Source organism: Ornithodoros turicata, chromosome 5, assembly GCF_037126465.1.
Source record: "Ornithodoros turicata isolate Travis chromosome 5, ASM3712646v1, whole genome shotgun sequence".
Taxonomy (NCBI): domain Eukaryota; kingdom Metazoa; phylum Arthropoda; class Arachnida; order Ixodida; family Argasidae; genus Ornithodoros; species Ornithodoros turicata.
The window spans coordinates 62,069,600-62,093,921 of NC_088205.1; the positions used below are offsets into that span (position 1 = coordinate 62,069,600).

The window sequence follows — 24,322 nt, forward strand, 5'->3', positions numbered from 1 at the left end:
ATATGCATAAGCATAATCCAGCACTGGACTTTCCTGCTTGCGTACAACAACAACATATCAATTGATGATGATGAATGGGGAAATTCGCCACATGAGGTGCGGCCTGCTTGAGTAATTCAGAAGTCGAAGGCCATTCCAGCGATCAAAGCTACCAGCTCGCTGTCTTCCTTTCCTTTCCTTCTTCCTTGTTTTGTAGAAAGTACAATACAAGAAGACTGCGCGAATAGCCATTTTAAAACCGAAGCGAATACGAACCGAATAGCCATATAATCGCAGCAAATGCGGAGCGAATAGTTTTCAGTTCAAGTCGAATCAATTCCACCCCCACCGCTTATTTTTGAGGTGCCTATAAAGTACCTAAGTTTTATAATGGAATGGAGTATACAGGGTGATTCAAGGTGATACAAAAATCTAACTGGCGACGTACTCGCTGGAGGATTCTGGGACTTTCGGCAATTACCTTCTAGAAACTTTTGCCACCATTTAGGAACGCCTTAGACAATTTTTAATTGTGGGAAATGTATTTCTTTCAATTGAACTTTGAAAATTGGCAAGCGAACCTCACTTTTTTTTTTTTTTTTACAGAAACATGAAGTCCTCCACAGATAACCACAAAACCAGCAAAAACTATGCACAATATCGCAACAGAAATAGTCGAAAAAAATTGTGAAAATTACGCTTTAGCCCTGCCTGCTTAATTTTCGCAAAGAAGCGCGCGCCACATGTACATCTAGGGGAGGAAGCGTCCCGTAGATGTTATGGAGTTATGGTCGAGTTCATAATTATTCGCTTCAGCATTCGAAAAATCAGAAAATACTCACGTATCCCAATAAAATAAGGAAAAGAACAAGATGTAACATTCTCAGGCCTTGTCATATTCTTGTGCTGAATTAAATTAATGATAAAAAATACATATATGCGTGCTACATGTGCTGTAGCGCACCATGGAAAATTTGTCTGCCACTCTTGCAGTGCGGGAACGCGCATCCTATATATTATGCGAACGAAGCGGAGCGGTTCGCCTAGGGAGTTGTCTAGGGACGACAGGGAACGCGGTCGGGAGGCCCGAACACGGATCTTCGATGATCAGAGTTGTGGAGAGTGTGGATCTGTTCGCATCGCCATGGCCATTCTAAAGAGGTGTTGCTGTTGGAGGTCCGTGCGAAAGGGGAGTTTTGCCTCCGGAATCTTCACCATGGTGAGTACGCCATGACAGAATGTTTTCTTTCGGTTATTTGTGCGTCTTGCGCACCTATCTAACGCATGGCGACATGTATTTGTCCGCTTAAGTAGTCCAGGAGAAAAGTACACACACGTGTATCTTGAGGAAGCGTTCTACCGCTTGGGGTATTCTGATGCAACCTGTAAGAAGTACGCAGTCGTTTTCCCTAAGCGGATACTCTTAGCAGCGGCTAATACATTGAACAGGGCATGATACGAAAAACACTGTCTGTCATTATAGAACAGAACTCTACCGAAGCAAGCAAAGACATTAAGACAGACGGGTATTGTTATCAATTAGGAGAGCTATACCGGTGTTAAACCCGAGATCAGGTCACTCAAAACGCGTAACTGAACTGAACCGGATCAACAGTTGAAGACAATCTTAGGCACCTTAGATGCGGTTCACTGTACGGCGGTTTTGGTACCTCGGGTCAAAGCCCCTGGTTATTGCAAACCTCAAGACATGGTCTTGCAGACTAACAGGGATCGGAAACGAAACCGAACCCGAACCGAAAGCCGCCAAAATCCCGTATTTCTCTCTGAACCGGAACTGAACCGAACAAGAATATTATTTTTCTCGCGGTGAACCGAACCGGAACTGAATCGAAATAAATTTAAGCGGTTACCGGATCGCGAAACTGTTGAGACGTAATGTGCATTGTGGGTGATCGGAAGTACTATTTATTAGCGGATTGAGCCACGTTGCCAAACAAATACGGAACCGAAACTTAAGAAAACTGCAAGCCAAGTGCGCTATGTATTTCCTCTTCGCAGCTATTGCGTTCATTCAGTTGTGCAAGATCTTCCTTTTGGCTGTTGTAGGGTTCCTTCTGTCATCACCATCAACACATTGTGCGCGAATTTGTCGTCCAGCAAACCAAAGTTTTCATTTTGGGCTGTGAAAATAACGGCAAGACCCTGAGCAAGTTGTAACAGGGTGTGTGCGTTTAGTGAACATAGAGAGTACAGATTACAGTGTACTACCGTAACGTTGCACCAGAAATACGGATCTGTAACACAGCGTTGAGGTGAACCACTGCTGTGTCGGCAACAACAACAAAACTACATTTGTGCTCCTTAAGAACCGTAAGGATGTGCTCGCTTTTAACTCATGGCAATCTGCTCAAAATTCATTTTCCTGAACCGGTTCCTTGCAACCGATATTTTGCCGATATTTTCCTCAACCGCTGTTTTGCACTGTCGGGGAACTGAACGCGAACCGAACCAATATGCCTGAAACTGAACCAGAACCGAACCGAAAAAAGTAACGGTTCCGATCCCTGCAGACAATAGCGTAACGTGCGACATATGATTGCAAGGATGTTGCATGGATCAAGTTCAAGAAAAATGGAGAAATTGGTTCCTCCAGTGCTGGATCCACCACATGTATACATAAAAGCCTGTGAGATGCGAAAGATGAATTCTCGATTTTCATCTCTCCTTGTTTAGCGGGAGGAGGTTTGAGTTCTATGTACGTGGCGAACCAATGTTGTTGTTAGTCTCGCGTCGGCCGGAGTTTCCATAAAAAGTTGGATTGGAAGGGGAAGGAATGCGGTGAGGAATGACACTCGAAGCAAAAGTGTCACGTGTCATTCATTCACGTCACCACACCACCAGTCACCACATAGCTCCAGCAAACACTCAGTTAAGAGAAGAAGAAGAAGAAGGAATGCGGTCAGGACCTCCGAACCTAACTGCAAACCGTACACGTACATAATCCGGCAAAGCGTCATGAATCCTACCACAGAAATGTGTTTGGGACACGTTATGTAATGCCGCAATACAGCGACGAACCTAATGCGTGGCATGACAGTTTCTTTTCTGTAATGGATCTTTATTGCGTTAACTGCCCCAGAGCGACATCATAATCTTCAATCGTCATTTGAGTCAACAATTTCATTGCAACATAAATGAACATGTAAACAACACCAGCAAAAACAAAAGAAAAAATAATAACGAAAGAAAGCAGTAAAGGCACACTGTGGCAGAATTTCGATTCATGGGGATGCGTGCATCGGCAAATTACTACAGTACCCAACGGATGACGTAGTGGAATATGTACATTATTCAGTTTTGCATTGAGTGAATTATATTCAACGGAAAACGTTGTTACGACCGCATGTAGAGGCCACTCGCTCCGGAATACCCTGGAATAGAACAGTTTGAGGTTCGAAGTCGTGTTTTAGGCAGTCGATAAATCACCACGACGATCTGTGCACCATCTTGCAGATTGGACGAACTCCGAGCCAGCTAAATGGCGCCTTATTGTATTGACGAGAGGGGACGTCGGCCGCGTTCTAATCTGATCCAACTTTTCAATCATGGTAATTGAATACGCAGGTGTTAGGTGAAATGGGATTCGTAAACTTCACTCCACATACATCAGAGCGGACGGCCATCTGGCAAAGTCAACGACCTGAAATTGTTCAGAACTGATTCAGTACTGATTCACCCGTACACTCTCGTGTACGTACGCGTGAACTGAAAAAGCTGAGACAAGATGCAGCCGTATCTCGATAAAAGAGTACTCGCACGACGCTTTGCGGTATTTTACTTCAATATGAAAAAAAGAGGAAAGAAAAAGAAGAAAAAAATGACAGAAGAAAAAGAGGCATATATGCAAAGCATACTTCATTGATTGATTGGTTGTTTGATTGAAAAAGAAAAATACGGAGATGTTACAGGACAGGCTACAATTGAATACATGATACAATTGAATGGTGGCAGTTGAAGAAAAGGCACCACCCGTGGAATTCGAATCCGCACCCGCTGATTGCCGGTCAGAGATGCTATTATACCCTAGGGGATGTAATGGCATCTCTGAATAGCTATCACAGGGAGGGGACACACGCTCAGCCTCACCACATTCTCTCTTACGTACATTGTTGCCAATCGCTGCCAATGTAAGAAAGAGTGTGTTGAGGGTGAGTGTGGGTCCCAGTGTTTCCTAACGTGGCTTGGTCAACACCTTCTAGATAGCAGAAGGCCTGCGCCCACGTAACACGGCGTCACACAGGAAGGCCTGCTGTGGACGCTGTTATGGCGGCAATGAAAGAGCGAACAAGAAGAAAGCTCGAAGCAGGTCGCAAAGCCAGGCATGCCTCGGTGGGTGACGCAGGGCGCAGGCCTTCTGCTATCTAGGAGGTGTTGGCTTTGTACGTTGAAGAGAGGGTAGCTAGCCTGGTGTAATTGGTAGCAACTGGGCGTTGTGAGGCTCGTGTTGTGCTTGTCCTTATATGTTTAATTGCCTCATCCACTAGAAGGCTACACTTCATGTTTCGCAGGTGCAGCATCAGTTGTGCTTGTTCTTATGTAGTGCTACGACTATAGAGGTGCGCACGCGGGTGCGGTTATATCCACCCGCAGATGCCATCACGGATATCCGCAATACATCCTGGTTTGCGGATAGAAATATAACATTTTGAAGCCCGTGCAGATGACACAGCGCACCTCTGCGGTGTGCACGGATACTTGTCCGTATTTTATCCGCAAGTACGGGTTAGTGCATCTGTCGGCGACCCCTAGGTGGAGCTGCAATTGAGAGGACGCAGTAGATCCAAAATGGCGTCGAAGTGTGGTATCCCTAGCATCGCTATGCCTTTAATTGATAACTTATATTGGATAATTGCGGATGACATAATGTTCCTCAGTAGCTTACATGCTGAAAAGAGAAAATGTTCGTAACCAGCACTGCGGTAGAGTATCGCCCCTGGCGATGAAACTCCCCATTCCCCATCGTAAAAATAAAGTCATTGTTGTTTGTAACAGCATTTTCGTCACGTAGGGTTCTTACTACAGATACAATGACTGCGGATGTGCTGATACTCAGTATCCGCGCGGTGGCGTATGCGCTGTACCTGCGTAAAGTAGCGCGGTTACACATTCGCTCGCGGATCTTACATGCGCGGGTACCCTGATGTGGTAGCGGATACTGTGAATGTTATCAGCGCTCACCTTTGGATATCACTGCACTTCATTGATTACTGAGTACGTTTGTTTTTCATATGCGATTAAGAGTTTCTATCCGAATTATCGAATAACCGGGCGTATATTTACATATAAGGAGAGTCAGACTATATTTGTGTGGCGGCACGCTGCGCGTACCGAAGTGTATAGGACTATAATAATAGGGGTAAGGTAAAACCTGATGGGGTTCTTGAACGCGCGCCGAAACATTGAATCTAATTCAGATGTCGTGAATATTACGGTTCTGTCGACGATCGATACACCGATTCTCGAAAGGTTTCATTAATCATGGTTAATTGCGTGGAAGGCAATTTTGCGTAGCCAGTCCATTTTGTGGCTTTCGTCGTAAACTATTGGAATTATCTTTCAATTATCATCATCACCAGCTTTTCCTCTTTGTACAGCTCGAGGCAGGGTTAACTTGAACGCGCCTCCGACCTGCTGAGCGGGAAGAGAGCCTCCCTAGCAGCGCTTACGAGAAATAAAGGGAAAGAGTGTTTCGACTGTCCCAGTTATGCTGCGGGGGTGTCCGTCTTGCCATGAGCTGTTGACTCGGCATCGCATTACCGTCAGGTGTTGTTATCATCGGGATGTTTGTTTGGTTGTGCGGCGATTATGTAGAGGTGTATGCTGGAATTGTACTTCGAGCTGTACAGGTAGCTGTCATGAGCAGATTATGCCACAAGCTGCGGAGCTCAACATCGATTTTCGCTGTTATCGATGCTGTAGCCAAATTTTACTAAAATACCTGTCCAGACTGGGCACGCTACTCCAATACATGGCTCATTTAATAGGTATTCGACATTTAAAATCGGTGAAAAAGAAATCATATTAGTTGGTAACGTTTAATATTTACTTCACAGCAGCTGTAAGGAATAAACAAACATCGATGGAAGAGGGGTATGAAAGTTTATTAAATGAAAAACGTGGGTGGATAGCGGGATCGATAAAGAAAAACATGGACATTGTAGTTCAATAAAACAAATATCGAAGCCTTTCACATCGCTTTTGCTTGCGTCCGATTTCATCTCTTGTGAGTGAAATACATTTGAGCATCCACGTTCTTCGAAGTCACTGTTTAGTGTACTCAATTATTTGCTGCTGTTGAAGCTGCCTTTGTTAGATTTCGCTTTTCCGTTTATTGAATTGAAACACTCGAAAAGCATTCGTTCAACGTTGCGTGCCTTCCGCAGTTCTAAGAACAAACAAGGACTTTATTTTGATGATGGTGGTTGTGGTGTTTCACCAGAGGAAGAACTAAGAGAAGAAATTACTAAAAACGTTACGTGTTACTTAAGGTTACTTGTGCGGACGAGGTTACTTGTGCGTACAAACAAGAGCTTTATTTTGATGATGGTGGTTGTGATGTTTCGCCAGGGGAAGAACTAAGAGAAGAAAGGAGACACCGAGGAAATGTCGTTTAGGGTGGTTACTTGTGCGGACGCTAGAATAAACCGCTTTACCGAAATGACTTTTGTAAAACTTTCTTAGCTCCCTGTGACGGTTCCGATTACCGTCTAAAATTTCCCCTCAATTTACTTGGTGTTCCAATTAATGTTTGGGTGCACAAATAGTAACAGCTGTTGCTACGACCAATCAATAACGGTGGTGGTGCTGGTGCTAGTGAAAGAGCTCGCCGTTGTCGGCCACATAGAGGTGGTCTTAACGTCACGACTAACGCTCTGGGGAAATGTGCGTCCTGGGCCGACTTCTAAGGGAACTGTGCAGACATAACGGTGGTGGTGGTGGCGGCTGTGAACGGGCTCGCCGTTGTCGACCTCACAGAGGTGGACATCGTCGCGAATGACGCCCTGGGGGAATGTGCGTCCTGGGCCGACTTCTAAGGAAACTGTGCTGACATATGTCTGAAAGTGTTTCAGGAGAACCCCGGAAAAACCACAAGCAGCATACGGGCGGCACCGACATGAAAATGCTTTATTACTGCACGACTCAATGGCTAATATCAGGTGCAGGATGACTTTCCCAAACGATTATGTCGATACAGCCCCCTTTGGCAGATTGCGACAACAAGATTTCGTTGCTCGGTTTTTAGACTGTTAGTTAACCCACGAAAAACAAATACAAACAAATAACAATGAGCAAAAAGTGAGCCGGAAACAGACTGATAAAAATTCACGGGAAAGACTTCGTCTCCCGTTCACCTTTTGCTATATCGCGTTCCAAGCGTAAAAAAGAAAACACCTCTCGCTGGGGCAAACATGGTTTAGATGGATTCCACTTAGGGTAAAGTTGACGCAACATAAGACGACGTACAATTTGCGCTCCCTTATTCCGTCCTAATTGCGTCATTCTGGACCTTGGTCGGGGGAAGCCAGCGTTAGTCCCCAGCAAAGTCCCCTTTTCCAGAACACATCGCGCACTGCCACATACATCTACGCATGCGAAGCTGCTGCATATGGCGCGCACTTTTCGCTGTTATCTTTTTAATTTTAACGTCAGTAGGGGTAGAACAGAGAAGACGAATCAAAAGGGAAAAAAGGGAAAGGAAGCCAAAAGGAATGTCGAGTGCTGGTGATAGGAAACGTCGTTTTACACGCTGCGTGTTTTGGCGGCCGGAGGCGTTTTTGTGTTTCCCTGCCTGCGGAGTAACCGCCGTATATCGCGGATCAGCCATGCATTAAAGGGACATTAACATGCAAAAGCAGGTTCACTTCAAATTACGTTACACGCTATCTTAATTTCGTACTCGTTATCATGATTCAAAACTTATGCGTAAAAATCGGTATTGAAAAACGCATTAGTGTGCATCATGCCGCGCTTATACGGAACACTACGATCGGACCCGTTCCAAATCCACACACGCACGATTAGATGTGCGCGCGCTTCTCCTGCTCTCTCATTGGATGCCGCCAATCTTTGCCTCCTGGGTAATCCCTATTCGTTTCCGCGAAAGACGGCTCTGTTTTGATTGCGTTTATCCTCTAAACGGTAGCGTTGTGTGAACTAATTTTGTTTGAATTGCACTAACTGAAACACAGACTTTTATTTGAGAGTAAGTTGGTTTTGCATTTTAGTGCCCCTTTCACATGAGACCCCTTGAGAGACCACCTACGTATGTGAAATGCAAGAGGGCAAAAAGAAGACCAAGTTGGTTGAAATGTATGTAGCTACGAATAATTAAAAAAATGGAGGACGCCTTGATGCACATGGAGTCGTTGGTCAAGAAATCCTTGAAGGAGTCCTCCAGATTCGCATCTGAATTCGGCTCAAAGAAGCCTTCGCAACGCATTGAGCACGCGCTCGCTGCTCGTGCGGTATGGTGATGATGACGCTACGAGAAAGCGCGGGAAGCATGCGGGACGCGCCGCCAAAGCTATTGAGAATGAGTCTGTATGGCACTCGTACTCAGCTTTTTTATTTTTATTTTTTTTTGTAAACTGGCTCTGGGGGCTTAATCGCTAACGCAGCTAACGGGCTAACGAGGGTCGGGGCACTCGCTAGCTCCGACACGAGACACGTATTCAAGTGCCGTGTGACGATATTTCGAACAAAACTGTTCTTCGGGACATCGATCCTCATCATTGCATTATTGGCATGGTATATAAAGGGTTAGGAATGACGTGATAATATATTTAAAAAAATGTGGAAAAATTGAATTCGGCATCCGACCAATTCTGCAACTCGAAAAAAATTCATGGCTATTGTATAGGTCAACTGCATGCGTGGATGGCGAAAACCAAATTAGGTTTTTCCCAGGCTGGATTTTTCCACCCACACATAGTGACCCATGATGACCATGATGACCATGAACTCTTTAACGCATCATCCCTAACCCTTTAAATACCATGCCAATGGTGAGCACAGTGCCGAGAAGAAGAACAGTCTCTGTGCGAAACATCAGCGGCTCTTTTCCTGAGGCACTTCCCTAAACGTTATTACCAGAAGTTTCACGAAGGCAGGCTTTGAAAACGAATTACTCATCAATTCTATGATGTTGATGTCGCGTGCTATTGCCGAGCGCTCTACCTGCCGATGAGGCGACATGTTCCTCGTCGGGGATCGTACATCAGGGGCCGGCTTCACAGTAAACTGCCCCGTCGATTCCCCTTACAGGGTCTGAGAAACGATACCCAACGAAAACACCCGGACCAGTAATTCCAAAACACTACCCTGTACAACAGATTGCGTTATGTCTAGCTTTAGCGGGCGATAGCTGATCGTATGGCAACCTGCGTTACCATGGCAACGCAGAGACGCTACTGTATTTTTGGCGGTCTCAAATATCAATAGCGGAAAAAAAGGCAGAGATATTTTCCAGATGATATCTGGTCAACGATACCGTTTGAGTCTCTAATTTCATGGCTCGACTTCCTGTTGCGTAATACGCTGAACTGTGAGCATTGACAGTGTGGCAGTGTGTCTATTCCTTTCCAAACGAAGGAGTTTGGCAAAATGTTTTTCCGAGGTATGATCATGCAAGGTATCAACTGAAACGCCGTGCTGGCGTCGTGAAAATGGCGCATTGTGCTGGTCCACAACTTCTGGCTTCGAGCTTCGGAACCGTTATGGTCTCTATTTATTATACGTCGTTTACTTTTACGTCAGCATTATTTATTATACTTTTACGTCAGCACGTTAACCGTTACTACTGATACCGTTATTACTGATTGATGTTGCATTTTTTACCCCTTGTTCTATTTAAATACAGATTAGATTGGGTGTTATCTGTAGGAAGCTGAACATGTTCGAACCCCGAATTCCAGCTTGCGATGCTTACACAAATGCAACGCGCTGTATACAGGGTGTTCCACGAAAATCCCCCAGCTTCAATTCCATGATCTACCATGATGGACATCTTGAATTCAATTCAAGTTTCAATTAACATGAAATTGGCTGACCACTTTCTCCCCATAACAAGAAGAAGTGTCCTTCTGTTTATCGTGAGTCCCAGATCCTGGTTTAACACAATCAATTCGTTGGGAAAGTACTTCACAGCGAATGTCTGCAATTTAACGCAGGTTATAGCAAGTTCGGCGACACAAGTGGAACGGCACGCTGACGTAAGATTCCCTGCATTCTTTCCACCCACGGTATTTGAAACTATGCAGAAGGCCGTGGCCACGTAACGTAGGTCGCCACAGCATCACCTATCATCCGCTAAATCTTGAGGAAGCCGGATCTGCCGTACTGGGTAGTGTTTTAGAATTACGCAGGGAGCGGAACCGAAACTGAACCCGAACCGAAAACCGCGAAAACCCCGTATTTTTCGCTGAACCGAAAAAAGTCGAGGCGGTCACCGGTTCGCGAAACGGTTCAGACGTAATGTGCGTTGTGAGACATGGGAAGTACGATTTACACAGCGGATTGATCCGCGTTTCCAAACAAATTCGAAACCAAAACTGAACAAAACAAAACTGCAACCCAAGTGCGCGAGGTATTACCCACTTGCAACTATTCGTTCATTCAGTTGTGTTAGTTTTGTGGTCGTCCTTTTGAGAGTTGTAGGCATCCTTGTACGTGATCTTTGTCGTCCAGCAACCCCAAGTCTTCATTTTGGGCTGTGAAAAGAACGGCCAGACCCTGAGCAGGATATAGCAGGGTGTGTACGATGAGTGAACGTTGGGAGTACAGTACGCTACTGTAACGTTGCACCTGAATGGCAGATCTGTAACACGCAGTGTTGCTGTGAACCACTGCTCAGCATAGGTGGGCACTTTCCTGCGGCCTCACTCATCCTCACCCCACGAAGCACGGACTTTATCATCCTCACTCACCCTCACCAAATTTTCCTCACCAGTAACTTAACCTCAGTCGCCCTCACCCTCACATTCCATTTCAAATTTTTTCCTCACGAACCTCACTTCAGGGCATCGGGATCCCGAAAGGCCTCACCATCCTCATCCTCACATGCCTTCACCTCATGAGGCTATTCACGACCCTCATGGCCTCACGTATCTTCACCTCATGATGGTCCTCATCCTCACTTGTCCTCACCTCATGAGGGCTCTCATGGCCTCAGGAATCCTCATCCTCACGTGCCCTCACCTCATGAGGGCCCTCATGTCCTCACGGCGCGTCACGTACTTTCGCCTAATGAGGACCCACATGGCCTCACGTGTCCTCATCCTCACGTGCCCTCACTTCATGAGGGCCCTCATGGCCTCACGTACCTTCACCTCATGAGGACCCACATGGCCTCATGTGTCTTCAAGTCACTAGGAGACACGTACGTGAGCCTCAAAAGAACTTTCCGTCATGTTCACATGAGACGTCGGCGTTTATCTACTGTGTCGGTAGTTGGTACTAATGATACTGCGCGGCATCAAACTGTTTACAGGGTTTCGTGTTGTGCTTGGATAAATGTGCTGACAGTTGGTACTGTCATAGTGAGGTTTAACGTTAGTGTTTGGCATCAGTAAAGTGGAGCCCGAAATACTACAGTGCAGATGTACCGTTACGGAAATGATCGGGGGTGGCGGGGAATAGTGCTTGAAGAGATCCTGTAGTCGATTCCCAGAACCGTATGACGCTGCTGCCAGAATCGGAGAATATGCTCACAGCTGAAGTGTTTGGACACAACGATGGTACTTAATCGCACCTGCAATCAGGTCGTGCCTTTTTGTTGTTGTTTTTTCTTCTCCTTCTTTTACATTTCAAAGGCGCGCTACAGTCACGGGGATTCCAGGTTTCCTGGCTTCGTTTTGAGGAGACAAAGAAAGATTTTGAAAATTCTTACAACTCCATGATGAAAAACCCGAGACTGGGGAAAAGACGAAAAACAGACGACGCACACAAACTCTCAATTTCAACGTCTGTTTTTCGTCTCTTCCCCAGTCTCGGGTTTTTCATCGTAGATCTTTTTGATTGTTATTTGTTTGTTCTGCTTTGTTAGTTCCTTCCTTAGTACCTCCTGCATTATTGCTGTCGCACAGACTTTGGGGAGCCCGGTAAAGGCTGCTTTGTATTGAGCTTTATGCTGTTAAGAACAAGAGATGTCAAAATAAAAAGAAAGCCTCGTTACATTTCCAGCAGCGGTAACATTTGTTTAGAAAGAAAATACAAAAACACCGCACGTGGCACCTTTGGCACGACACAGCACGCGTGTGTCCAGTTGCAATCATTCGAAATTAGCGGAGGAAAGCAGCTCCACGCGCTTTCGAAAACGGCAAACAGGCAGAAAAACGAATCCACAAGAGGTGGTGTGGCGCTCAAAACACGATTTCGAAATCGTGTTCCCTATTCTCGGGGTTTTATCTTATGCAACAACATAACGTGACCGCCTAAGAGAGTCATGACTTATCTGTAAGGTCACTAATGAAAAAGTCGCATGCCCCTTTGAAGTGAGATTCTTCATGGTAGCCTTCATACAGGGTGGTCTACCAACCCTGATAGAAATTCATAGTAAAAAAACGTAGGCCCTGGAGAGACATGCGGTGAAGGGATTTTTCTCTGCCAGTAACTTTTGTCACATATTTGTAATATTTTTTATTTCATTTCAATTGACGGAAAGCTAATTTCTTGAATTGAACTCCGAAATTTCCCAAGGCAATCTAACGTATTCTTTGCGGAAATGGGTTCCCCGTCGTCATTTTACTCAGTATAGCGCATAACCCCACTCGTAATGCAATGGGAATTGCCGAAATAAATTCGCCGAAAATCGTGGCAATGACAGCCCTTGGCACCGCCTCTTTTTTGACGGCTCTAAGTTTGAGCGCAAAGCTGCGAAGAAAGGAGGTTACATTGACACGCCACACGAGGGGGAAAGGGTTACAAACCCAACCCACAGAAGAGTTCCGCTCCCAGGTATCAGCTTTGCCCACGTCAGTTTCAGGGTCGCGCTCTTTTTCCTTTATTCGTGTTTTGCTCAGTGTGTTTGTTTGCTTTCGGGTGCGTACGCGGCTGTTTTCACTATGACCGCTGATAGCGGTCTCGTAGTTTTTCTGCACCACCTTATTGTCATGAACCTGTGTATGTGTGTGAGAGAGAGAGAGTTGTATGCGCGAACGCCTGTCAGCTCTCTTCTTTGTTCAATTCGTTTGTTTCAACATGCTACGGACTTCTTCACATTCAACACACTTCCTGTGTACTTTGATTAGGTTATCATTAGCGTAAAAGCGTTCGCCATCTGCTGCAATGCACAGGTGGGCTCTACGAATTGTATCTTCCACGGCCCTTTTTATTTCGGATCTGGAAAGCGACGAGCAGAAAGCAGTGATTTTCCCCTGCTTGTCAGCCGGCGATCGTGGTTCGCTTTTGTATACTTCGTCCTTGATGCGACCCCAGAGGTAAAAGTCCATCGGCGTTAAGTCAGGAGACCTGGCGGGCCATGACACTGGACCAAATCGGCCAGCCCACTTCTCCCGGAACATGTGACGGAGCAGCAGTACTGCACGCCGCGCGCTGTGAGGTGGAGCCCCATCGTGCTGAAACTACACGCGGGTCTGTTCAGCATGAGGCAGGTCATCAATAAAGCTGAACACGGCATCTAAAATTTCGCTACAGTAGCGGTTGGCATTTAGGGGTCCCGTGAAAAAGATTGGCCCAATAATGGCTCCGTTATAAATCCCAGCCCATACATCCAATCCCCATTCGTACTGATGCTTGCAGTCCCGTAGCCAGTGTGGGTTTGTTTGGCTCCAATAATGCGCGTTGTGTCGATTCACTTGAGCGCTATGGCAGAAGTGGGCCTCATCAGCCCAATTGACCCTGTTCAGAAAGTTTCTGCTTTCCTGGGTCCGACATCGGATCCAGTTACAGAAATCCAGCCGTTTCTGGTTGTCGCCCGGTTGGAAATGTTGATGAAGGCTCACGTGGTACGGGTGGAGTTTGTGCTTGTGTAGTATCCTCAGCACACTTGACTTTGATGTCTGTACTCACTTTGCCAGGGTGCGCAGACTTTACGTGGAGATCATCTCCTACTTCTTTCAGGGCCTGGTCTGTTTGTGTCGACTCACTGGCAGAGATTGGGTGTGACCGGCTCTGGGTACCGGAATGGAACCTTCCTGTTGTGGACAATCTCACAAATGCACGCCTTATGGTACAAGAGCTCACCACCCTAGTTCCTGGAAGCATTTCACTGTATTTGAGGACTGCTCTGTCATAGTCAATACCTGCAGCCCCCAGAGCAATGATCATCCTTGTTTTTTCTTGGTTGGAATACACGGTGCTTGCCATCGCTGCCGTTTACTTGTTCACTGCATTCACTGAGACCGGAGTGCAAAACGGTCCAAAAATGTATTTCCTTCCCTACCTGTCAACACGTCGGGTGACCTCATTTTTGAAAATATAGCTCTGATTCCCGCACTCACCGCGGGTGTTTGTTCCGTGGGTAAGGCTTGTAACCCTTTCCCCCCTCGTGTGGCGTGTCAGTGTAACCTCCTTTCTTCGCAGCTTTGCGCTCAAACTTAGAGCCGTCAAAAAAGAGGCGGAGCCAAGGGCTCATCTCCACGAATTTTCGACGAATTTATTTTGGCAATTGCCATTGCATTACGAGTGGGATTATGTGCTATACTGAGAAAAATGACCACGGGGAACCCATTTCTGCAAAGAAAACGTCAGGTTGCCTTGGAAAATTTCGGAGTTCAATTCAAGAAATTAACTTACCGTCAAAAAAAATAAAATCAAAATATTACCAAAATGTGGCAAAAGTTATTGGCAGAAAAAAAAATTCCTTGACCGCATGTCTCTCCGAGGCCAACGTCTTTTACTATGAATTTCTATCATGGTTGGTGTACCACCCTGTATATGGAGGAATGAAACCTAAGAACGGAACATTGCGATCCTCGAAGATCATCGAATTTCCATTGACCCTTCGCGCAGAGTGATGTCATCTGCCGCACACCTTCTCCAAGCGAGGGGATACAGTGGCTTCCCCTTCATCCGTGAGGCTCTTCACGAATGGACCCATGACCTCATCCGTGAGGTTCCTCACGAAAGGCCTCACGGCCTCATCCGTGAGGTTCCTCACAAAGGGCCTCACGGCCTCAACCGTGAGGTTCCTCACAAAGGGCCTCACGGCCTCATCGGTGGGGTTCCTCACAAAAGGCCTTACGGCCTCATCGGTGAGGCTCCTCACAAAGGGCCTCACGGCCTCATCTGTGAGGCTCCTCACGGAATACGTTGTACCCTCACGTATTGATGGCCTCATGAGGGCCCTCACGGTGGGCCTCATGAGGGACAATGCCTCATGACTGTCCTTATGAGGAACTTTCAGCGTGGGCTGGCCTCACTCACCCTCACCTCATCGTCGTGAGGTGAGGGTGAGGCGTCCTCATGAGGGTCCTCATGAGTGAGGCCGCCCAGCTATGCTGCTGAGTCGGCAACAACAACAAAAGTGAATTTGAGAATCGTACGGATGTGCTTCCTTTTAACCCATGGCAATCTGCTCCAAATTCACTTTCCTGGACCGGTTCAAACCGATTTGAACCGATATTTTGTGCTGCTGCGGAGCTGAACCCGAACCGAGCCAATATGCCTGAACCTGAACCCGAACCGAACCGAAAAAAATAATGGTTCCGATACCTGGAATTACGCCGGACGCGTAGCACAGCCAGTACCAGGACTCCGAACAAGGGTCACCTCATAGTCTCGTGAGAAGCGTACGCCGTTTAAGGACACTTATGCGGTCATGGAAATTGTCACAATGGGGCGGACCGCTCACTTTGTCAAATCTGAAGCGATAACTGTATCGTTCCGCGCAATGATTTGCGCGTTACGCGATGAAGTTCGCCTTTCAGAGTGTAAGGAAAGTGTCTCTGAACACCGCCTCTACTTCCATGTAGCGTATTATCGATCTTCCTTCCAACGCTCTACAGAAGCGAAAAAATAAACGCCGCACAAAACCAGGAATTGTTCGACACGTGGTGTTTGCCTCAGGTAAAATTTAAAGAAGCTTCGATGGGCGCACCACTAATTAAGAATGGCGCGGTTTTCAACAGCATTAATTACACTGTGAAGGTGAGGGATCGATTGACTTAGCGAAAGAAAAATGAAAAGAACAGATTTATGCACAGAAACACACACACACATTGGGCTCACAAACAGCGTTGAACGGATATGTGGCACATTAGGAAAATGAACGAAACTGTCGGACCAACGATTCAGTCAATGCTATAGAAACAAACAATAAAGTCAACAGCAGCAGAGGGCTATCTGAGCAGCAGGACAAAGAAATATTTCTTTGCGAGGAAAAGAGCATTCTTTCTAAAGCAATGCGTCGAAGTTCGATGCCAGTTTACGGCCGACCTTATTCGATAACAGTAATATGGTGGTGCAGATGACGTGTCCACAGTATTACTTTAACGTGATATCGATCCCGCTACTTTGTATTTTTATACTCTCTGTTTACGTAAGCACTTACATAACTTGTGTCATCCACTCTTCCTGCTAGTCTGCCCTGTAATGTGAAAAGTTACACCGTGCAATAATGATCTGATAGTGTCCAGAGGTATATAAAATCGCTAAAACAGTGCTAGAAACAATAAGGACGACACAGGACCGACGCACTGCGTTAGCGATTTTATTATGTGTGACCAACAGGCCCAAATTGGTGCTTTATTCAGAGGCATATAAATCTGTTCAGTGTAGATAAACAGGTAGCGAGAATTAGAAGAATCGTTCGAGAAGCAGTCACTGCATTTTGTGAAAAGGACGGTTCCAAAAAACATCGGCATAATTATTGGTATCTACAACATGAAGTTCGTGTAATGTTCAGTGACGGAATTTATATTTTGCGTACGGATTTAAAATGTGAAAGAAAATAAATATAATTTTTTAGTCCCTAGTGGCACTTTCAAGTACGAAGAGAATGGAAGATAACTGAAAGAAAACGGGACTGGTAGTACTGATAACGGGTATCAGTAACTGATAATGTGGGGAATAACTGGTAGTAGTACGCCAAGGTTGCAGGCCTGATATACCGCGGCAGGCGGACATTTCCTTTTTTTCCTTTTTTATCCTTTTCACTCTATTAAACATATCCCCCCCCCCCCCCCTGATATACCGGGCAGTTTCGTGGCGTGATGTTTGGCTTGCGAGGACACGCCTTCGTCCGCGAGAGACACTGAACAGTACGTGGTCTCAGCAGATAAAATGTGGTTTCAGATGGCAAAACCAATTTGTATGCCGACCACAATGGTGTCGGACATACTGTGAGTTTTTTAGCAACGTAAAATACAGAATTATTAGTGTTATTATTGCAAACCGGTTGTCGACGCACCATGCACACGACCCTGTGTACCATGAGAAAGCTTAGATGAGAATTAGTCTTTTATAACAAAATCCACATAAGCTACACTGATTAAATAAATCATGGAATATAGTATAGCTCAAAACGTTTTAATTTCGATCCAAAGGCGTATCCACAAATGCACCTTCAATACCATGGCAGAAAGTAAGTTTCTGCAGCTGCAATACGCAGAGGCATAGCACTATGGCAACTACATGGCGATTGCCCTAACTTGACTTGGTAACATGTCCCTGAGCTTGGGACAAAGACAAGAACGGACAGCACAAAACGTCCTTTGTCCTTCCCCCCAATCTCAGGGACATGTTGCCAAGTACCAGTATACACCAGCTCGCTCCCATTTTACTTCTATGTTCAACGAGTACCATAAACTCTGGTTGACGGGCAAAATTGCCTTTCACAGCCTCTCTAAATTGCGGACGCGAAGATATTAGGACATTGCCTGTCACAATCTTAAGCCTGGGTTCACTCTCTTTCTACTGTCGTCATCACCTCCATCATCCCCCCTTCCTTCTGCCACAGATATATCGCGTTCATCTCTTATCACTTTCAAAACACTATTGCCCGCATAAATTACTTCCTGCTGAACCACCGTTTGCTCAAACAATCTGTGCCCCGTGTGCCGTTGTCACCGCAGTCGTAATCGATAGTGAATATATTTCCATTATTTCTTTTGCACAAGGCACGCAGCGACAGTGACGCCAGAGATTGCGCATGAGGCGTAATGTGGTCCATTGATGGCGGTGAAAAAGAAGACCAAACAGAGCAGCTCTAGGGTGCCTAAATAGTAGCTCCCTCTGTACACAGAGGGAGCTAGTATTCAGGCACCATAAGCAGCTCGTTTGTAGTTTAGCTGCTATATGGTGAGCTAAAATGCTAGCTCGTCATAATTTAGCCCCTGTGGTGGATAACGGAGAGAAAGTGTGAGGAAGAAGATCTTAATCATAATTTTTGGTATGTACAGGGCAGTGATCCGTAAATGTGTACCGTACAGGCCGTACTGAAATCAACGTAGGTTGAGAATTGTATTGTCTGTATATTGTCTCTGTAGGCATTTCAATCCTGGTAAGCTTAAAAGTGATTGAGCATCGCAATGCAGAGTTACAGTGGGAAATGTACAAACCCCATGTTCAAAACAATGGAAATGGCGGTGTTGCGGATATCAGTTGAGATGCTGCTCCCCAGAGGGCGACGTTACCAGACGACGCTTGCCAGAGGAATAGTAGAAATTAGGACTATATGCACTGGCACACATATTCGCGCAAACAGTAGCACCAAGAGGAAACTAGGCATCGCGGGTTAGTAAAGCTGCTTCCCTCAGCTGCCAGTCCATGACGTCCTCCCTTCCGTGACGTCACGTCCTTCGTCCAATTAGCGAGGCACGTGCCTTCTCTTCTATCTCTTTCTTTTTTGCGGTTGTATTTGACGCCTGGACATTCGCTGAAATATCTCGCGTATCGCCTTCTGCTGCTCAAGTGATATTAATCGGAGTATTGACTCTTACCTTTCTCGTTACTACAACTATTGAACCGATTAATCATCTCAAAATGGGCGCAGGTAGCCCTCACCTCAGGATTTGATTGATCACATGGGTTCACATTTTTTGTACGACATTCTACATACCTTAAACGCTGTAGCGACAGAAAGTCACGACATGAACTCAGCGAGGCGTACTCTTTGTTGCACAGACGCTGCTCCTATACATGGTACACCCACGGAGATATTTCCGGGTGCCTACCCGAACTCTATTGCAATAGCGTTGCATATCACAGGCATCTGTTGTCTCTGGGGAGCATCATCCCCAAACTGCAGTGAATGTGGTGTTACGAGGTCGTTCAATGCATCTTTATTAGTTGTTTCCGCCACACAGTCAGCTGCAGCACACTCCAAGTCGCTCCTTAACCGCTTGCGCAATCGACCGCTGAACATCGAGAAAGAGCTTTGTTTTTGGCCAGCAGGGCAATCGATTGACCAAGTGCACCGTGCGATTCCTTCATGTTCCTTCATAGTTGTACTGGGCCAAGAGATCCGGATCAACTAACGGTATCAGTGCGGAGTTGTTTTTGTATGTTGTGTTTATATAAATCTCTATGGACTATATATATATTTTATTGGATATATTTAGATACGTTGCATAAAAATTTCCATAATTTTACTATTTCACTCTCTCCCCTTACCATTTCCTTTCTTTATTATGGTCTGCTGTTCAGTTCCTTGCCAGGGTGGTGGCATTGTGTTAATTATAATTCAGCACCTTGTCTTATGTATGATAGTAGTAGGTATGCGTCACCTGACCTCTGTCAAGTAATTTTTTATTTCTCATTTCAACCTCAGCAACTTTATCTAAATGTAAAAACAAAAGTTGCGATGTACTGTATCCAGCGGAGATGTGGAACTTACTCGACAAAAGGAACTCGTTACCAGTTAAGTTACTGTGCAAAAAATGTAACTGAGTTACTAACGAAGTTGCAGGTAATGAAAATGAACTTGAAGTTCCTAAGCTGCTTTGGAGAAGCAACGAGCTACTTTTAAGGTACCTGCTACCTAGTATATGCTTTCTAGATCTTGACGTTTCTGTAATTAATCCTGAACTTGATTTCACAATGGGAGGTGCAAGATGTTTTGTGCAAGTAGGGGGGGGGGGATATACGTTTATTTCGGAAAGGTCAGCCAGTGTGCAAGTAGTTTTATTTTTACGGAAACTACACCACTATTTGATGTGACGGAAGAGGTCTTTAGCGAGGCACTTGATGATTTTGATCTCCTAATACGGTTCTTCAACGGAGCACAAAAGATACATTTAAAGCTTGGGGTCCATGCGTTGCTTTCTACGCCCATGTCGTTGAACCGCGCCAAGCTTTAATCTTCGTACACAGCAGTGACCTCTGTTGTTGTCATTATAAATACACAGATCGTCGCAATCATGAACGTCATCTGAGTCTCCTAATGTACGGCCAAAACAGCATTTTATTCAGTTATACATAATGCAGCCTTGTTAAGGCTATGGTAGGAGCATATGCTTGCACAGCACCGAAAATCCTTCGGGGGAAGAGTCCCGTTAGCATCAGGAATTGAATTCCGTAAACATATCGTGCGAGGGATAAAACTATATTTAAACGCATCTATGCGTGGACTGAAGGGCACATTAATATTCAGAAAGTGCACACGTCGCATTGGAGAAGGTCCCGCAAAATTAAAGTATTAACGAAGAATTTTAATTGATCTGTTTGCTGGCAATTGAATGAGGATACTTGAGCCTTTCAGAAGCTCGTCGCTTGCTAAGCAGCATTAAAGTTGAGTGTTTACCACGCAACTACACGAAAGATGCTCCGCGCACGTACGACGGCGCGTACATGGCTGTCCTCTCATTAGAGAGGTAGGGCACAGCTTACGATATTTGTATAGCAGAATCGAACAAAAGGAACCTGGAACTTACCCCAAGTTGTTGTGACAAAGTTATCGAAAAAAGGAACGAGATCCCCAAGAAGTTACTGGAGCTCAAAAACAACGAGTTAAGTTAAAAGTTAACGAAAAAAGTAGCTTTGTTACCCTCAACACTGGTATCCAGTTAAGAGTAGGTAAGCCTAAAGACTCTGTACTGCTTAAGACTAATGTTCCACGGTATAAGCGTGAAGCGTTCATATAGTGACGTTGACGGCGGGGTAGAGTAAGCATACACAGAAAACGTTATGAATGACGTCTGGGACGTTATGAATGATGCATTAGGAAGCAGGCCGACAGCGCACAATGACATTATTTGCAACCATTTGTGTTGTCCGTGCTGATGTTCTTTACATCATGCATACGAAGAAGACTGCTTATTTGCAATGGGCGATTTATCGTCTGTTTCCCTTCCTCTTCTGAGCACAATTTCTCTTGAGCATTTTGTTCTACATCTATCTTAGCGTTTTATTTTAAAATTCAGTTAGCACCACGCGGCAACTATAGCTATGAGCGTCGTACAGACGTGTACAGATGGAGAGACGACAGCCAGGGAGGGGGTTAGTATTCGTCCTGGGCCGACTTCAGGAGAACTGCGCTCACATCCATGTAGAACGTCTGCCGGAAAACGCAGGGAAGACCTCAGACATGATAGGCGGTGCTAGGATTGGAACCTACGACCTGCTAGGCTACAGCAGGACCTTGAGGCGACATAAGTACTTCCCGTACGGTTCCGTGCTGGCAAAAATTGAAACGATGTCCTCCTGCGTAATAGCAGATAAAGAGACGCTGGATATTGCCGACGTGATACAGAGATTTGATTCTGCGATATCGATTTGTGAGTACGTTTTAGTTGTGCTGTGCAGTTCCGTAGCCATTCGGGTAAAACTTTTTTCAGTTAACAAATGTGCAATCATTCATTAGTGTCTTTCTATTATTTAAATATATGCTTCTTTTTTTCCTGGTTGGGATTACCGGTGTGTGGATTAGCTTGACGGTCATCATGCGTAAGTCTTCTTTTAGTTAACAAATTGGATAGAAATGTCGGCTTTTCTAGGGTTTAATCGCTTCCATCGCGAGCTAACGAGGGGCGGCGCTCTCGTTAACTCGAACACTTTTTTCTTTAACGGGACAAAGGCGTAATCTCTCGCTCGCGTAACGACCAACGGTGCCCTCTGCCTAACGAATGTGTTCACGTGCTCATATAGGCTTCATCGCCTACATGGCTCATGATCTAACGAAGCGCGAGGCGCTCGTGAACTCAAGCACGTGTGTATGACGCGCTCGCTTTGTTAACGTACCCCGACAATACACTGTCATCCCACGGATATTCTAAGAGCATCATGCATGGACGGGGATGACATCCCCAGGAGGGTGAATCTGATCCTCAAATCATCCTCAACATGTCATTTTGGCACTAATATAGCGTCCCCACGGTATCCTCATAGCATCCACAGACGCTATGTGAGGACAACTTTAGAACAGCGCCAAAGCACTTCTAGGATGAACCATTCGTTCTATTTTTCTTTTCTTTTTTATTTGCTGACGCATTCAACCGATATCAACGTTTTTTTATTGCACATTAACAGAAAACAGTTGCATATCGATTCCTTTCATATTGGTTAAGAATAAAGCCTGGCTGCTCGTTCCTAGCGCATTCCATAGCGGAAAATAAGACAGACATAAAAAAACATAGAAAAACACACATCGAAAGGTACTAGAATTCTCTTCTGAAGCGAAAACATATACTATTTATTGCTTGTTACGCGACCCTCCGTTAAATTCGACAGCCCAGCTCGCTTGCAACACAAAACGGATGGTGAGCCGTCCACGTTTCTTTCGATTACGCAAGTATCAGCTCTGAATCATTGCAAAGTCTACGTTTCTTACTCCTTTAATTTTGAGACATTCAGGTAGGACTTTTGAAAGTCAAAAGCAGTGCGACACAATCGCGCATTTCTGTCCTTTCCTCGAGAAATGCTCCATGTATCGTAGACAGTCATCCTTCTCGGAGGCCGGGAATTTTACGCTGGACCACCTTTTATTTCAGAAAAATGTCAATCCGGTCGAAGGATCGACCTAAAAACAGAACAAATATGTTCATGGAGTCTGGGCAGGTAAACTAAACAAAGTGGTATTTCGTGTCCCGCTAGCTACCCACAAGGGCAGGCACAGGACGTTCCTGAATTACTCTTCACGGACAGTCCCTGAGTGTAATCCTCAGGAAGTTCTGGGGATACACCTAGAAGGACGAGGACACGATGACACTGTGGGGACATCCTGAGGACCGCGTGTGTTCTTGGGGGTGACAGGGGCGTAATCTCTCGGTCCAGTAACGATCGAACGAGATCGTTTGCCTTACGAATGGGTCCACCCACTCGTTAGAATGTTAAACATCTTCGTTTGGAGATTTGCGGAAACAGAATTTCTGCAGAAACGAACATTGCTCCACGACTGTGTACAAAAGGATATCCTTTCCCTTTCATGGTATTCACACCAGTGGTTACATGAGGGCTTTGAGATACTCTGGAGAAGATCCAGATCAAGACGAGAAAGAAGATGAAAAAGTGACAACTGGTGATGTCACGAACCTGGCAAGGTTCGAGTTCGCAAAAGTTCGAAACTTTCGAACTTTTCTCAGGAAAATTCGTGAAAGTTCGCAAAAGTTCGACTTCACTGCGCATGCGAACATTTATATTATTGTATATGTGTCAGGGCGCACACATGCACAGACGAGGAAAGATATCAGCTGTCGCACACACAGCCATCCCGAAAGCTATGCATATCTTCGTTGATGCACCCACGAATCCACAGGAAGACCGCCGAGGCTTTCCCACTCGGATTAGGTACCTGTACCAGGGATGGGACACTCCCATTGATGGCAATGGGGACGTTTTTCGGGCAGCAGCAGCGCCAAATACGACCCCAGTGGTTGCAAGACCAATTCTGCGCATGCGCATTCGCTAGGATTTTGGATAAGGCGGCGGGTACCGCATTCGTCCGAGGACCTTGCCCAAACGGCACTTCAGCCGTGATGATGTACTATTTACTGAGTGGTAGCCGTTGGCAGTTCACAACAGACTCAACACCGTTTTTCTCAGTTACGGGTGCATTCCTGTACATTCGCCGTCTACCATCAGAGCCGTAACGGAAGACTACGGGGAATTGGCTGGCATCAACGGATATCAGCATTCGGTCCTGTTTTGAAACGGAATATTTTCTTACAGTGTGGTGTGACATGCCCGGAAACGTAAACAGTCCAACGTACGCCACTCAAGGCTTAATTAGGCTTGATCACATCAGACAATAGAGAGTTTTACTGTACCGTACGCTATCGCCTTTGCGTACGTAAGAGATACCGTTGGTGCTTCTACGCACACGCAAACCATAAAGAAAGCTTCGCGCAGTGCGCAGAACCACCACGCTATCCCTTGCGTCCGCAAAGGCGATAGCGTACGATGCACTAAAACTTGCTAATATGTCCTC

General features: G+C 45.6%; 1 protein-coding gene across 1 annotated transcript in view; it reads left to right on the forward strand.

The window, feature by feature from the left end:
- The first annotated feature begins 1,117 nt into the window (after positions 1-1,117).
- LOC135396116 (uncharacterized) overlaps positions 1,118-24,322 on the forward strand; it is a 90,613-nt gene continuing 67,408 nt past the window's right edge. Inside the window, exon 1 of the mRNA XM_064627157.1 lies at positions 1,118-1,198. Coding sequence (XP_064483227.1) covers positions 1,124-1,198 — 75 coding nt within the window. The 5' untranslated portion in view covers positions 1,118-1,123. The remainder of the gene's footprint in view (positions 1,199-24,322) is intronic.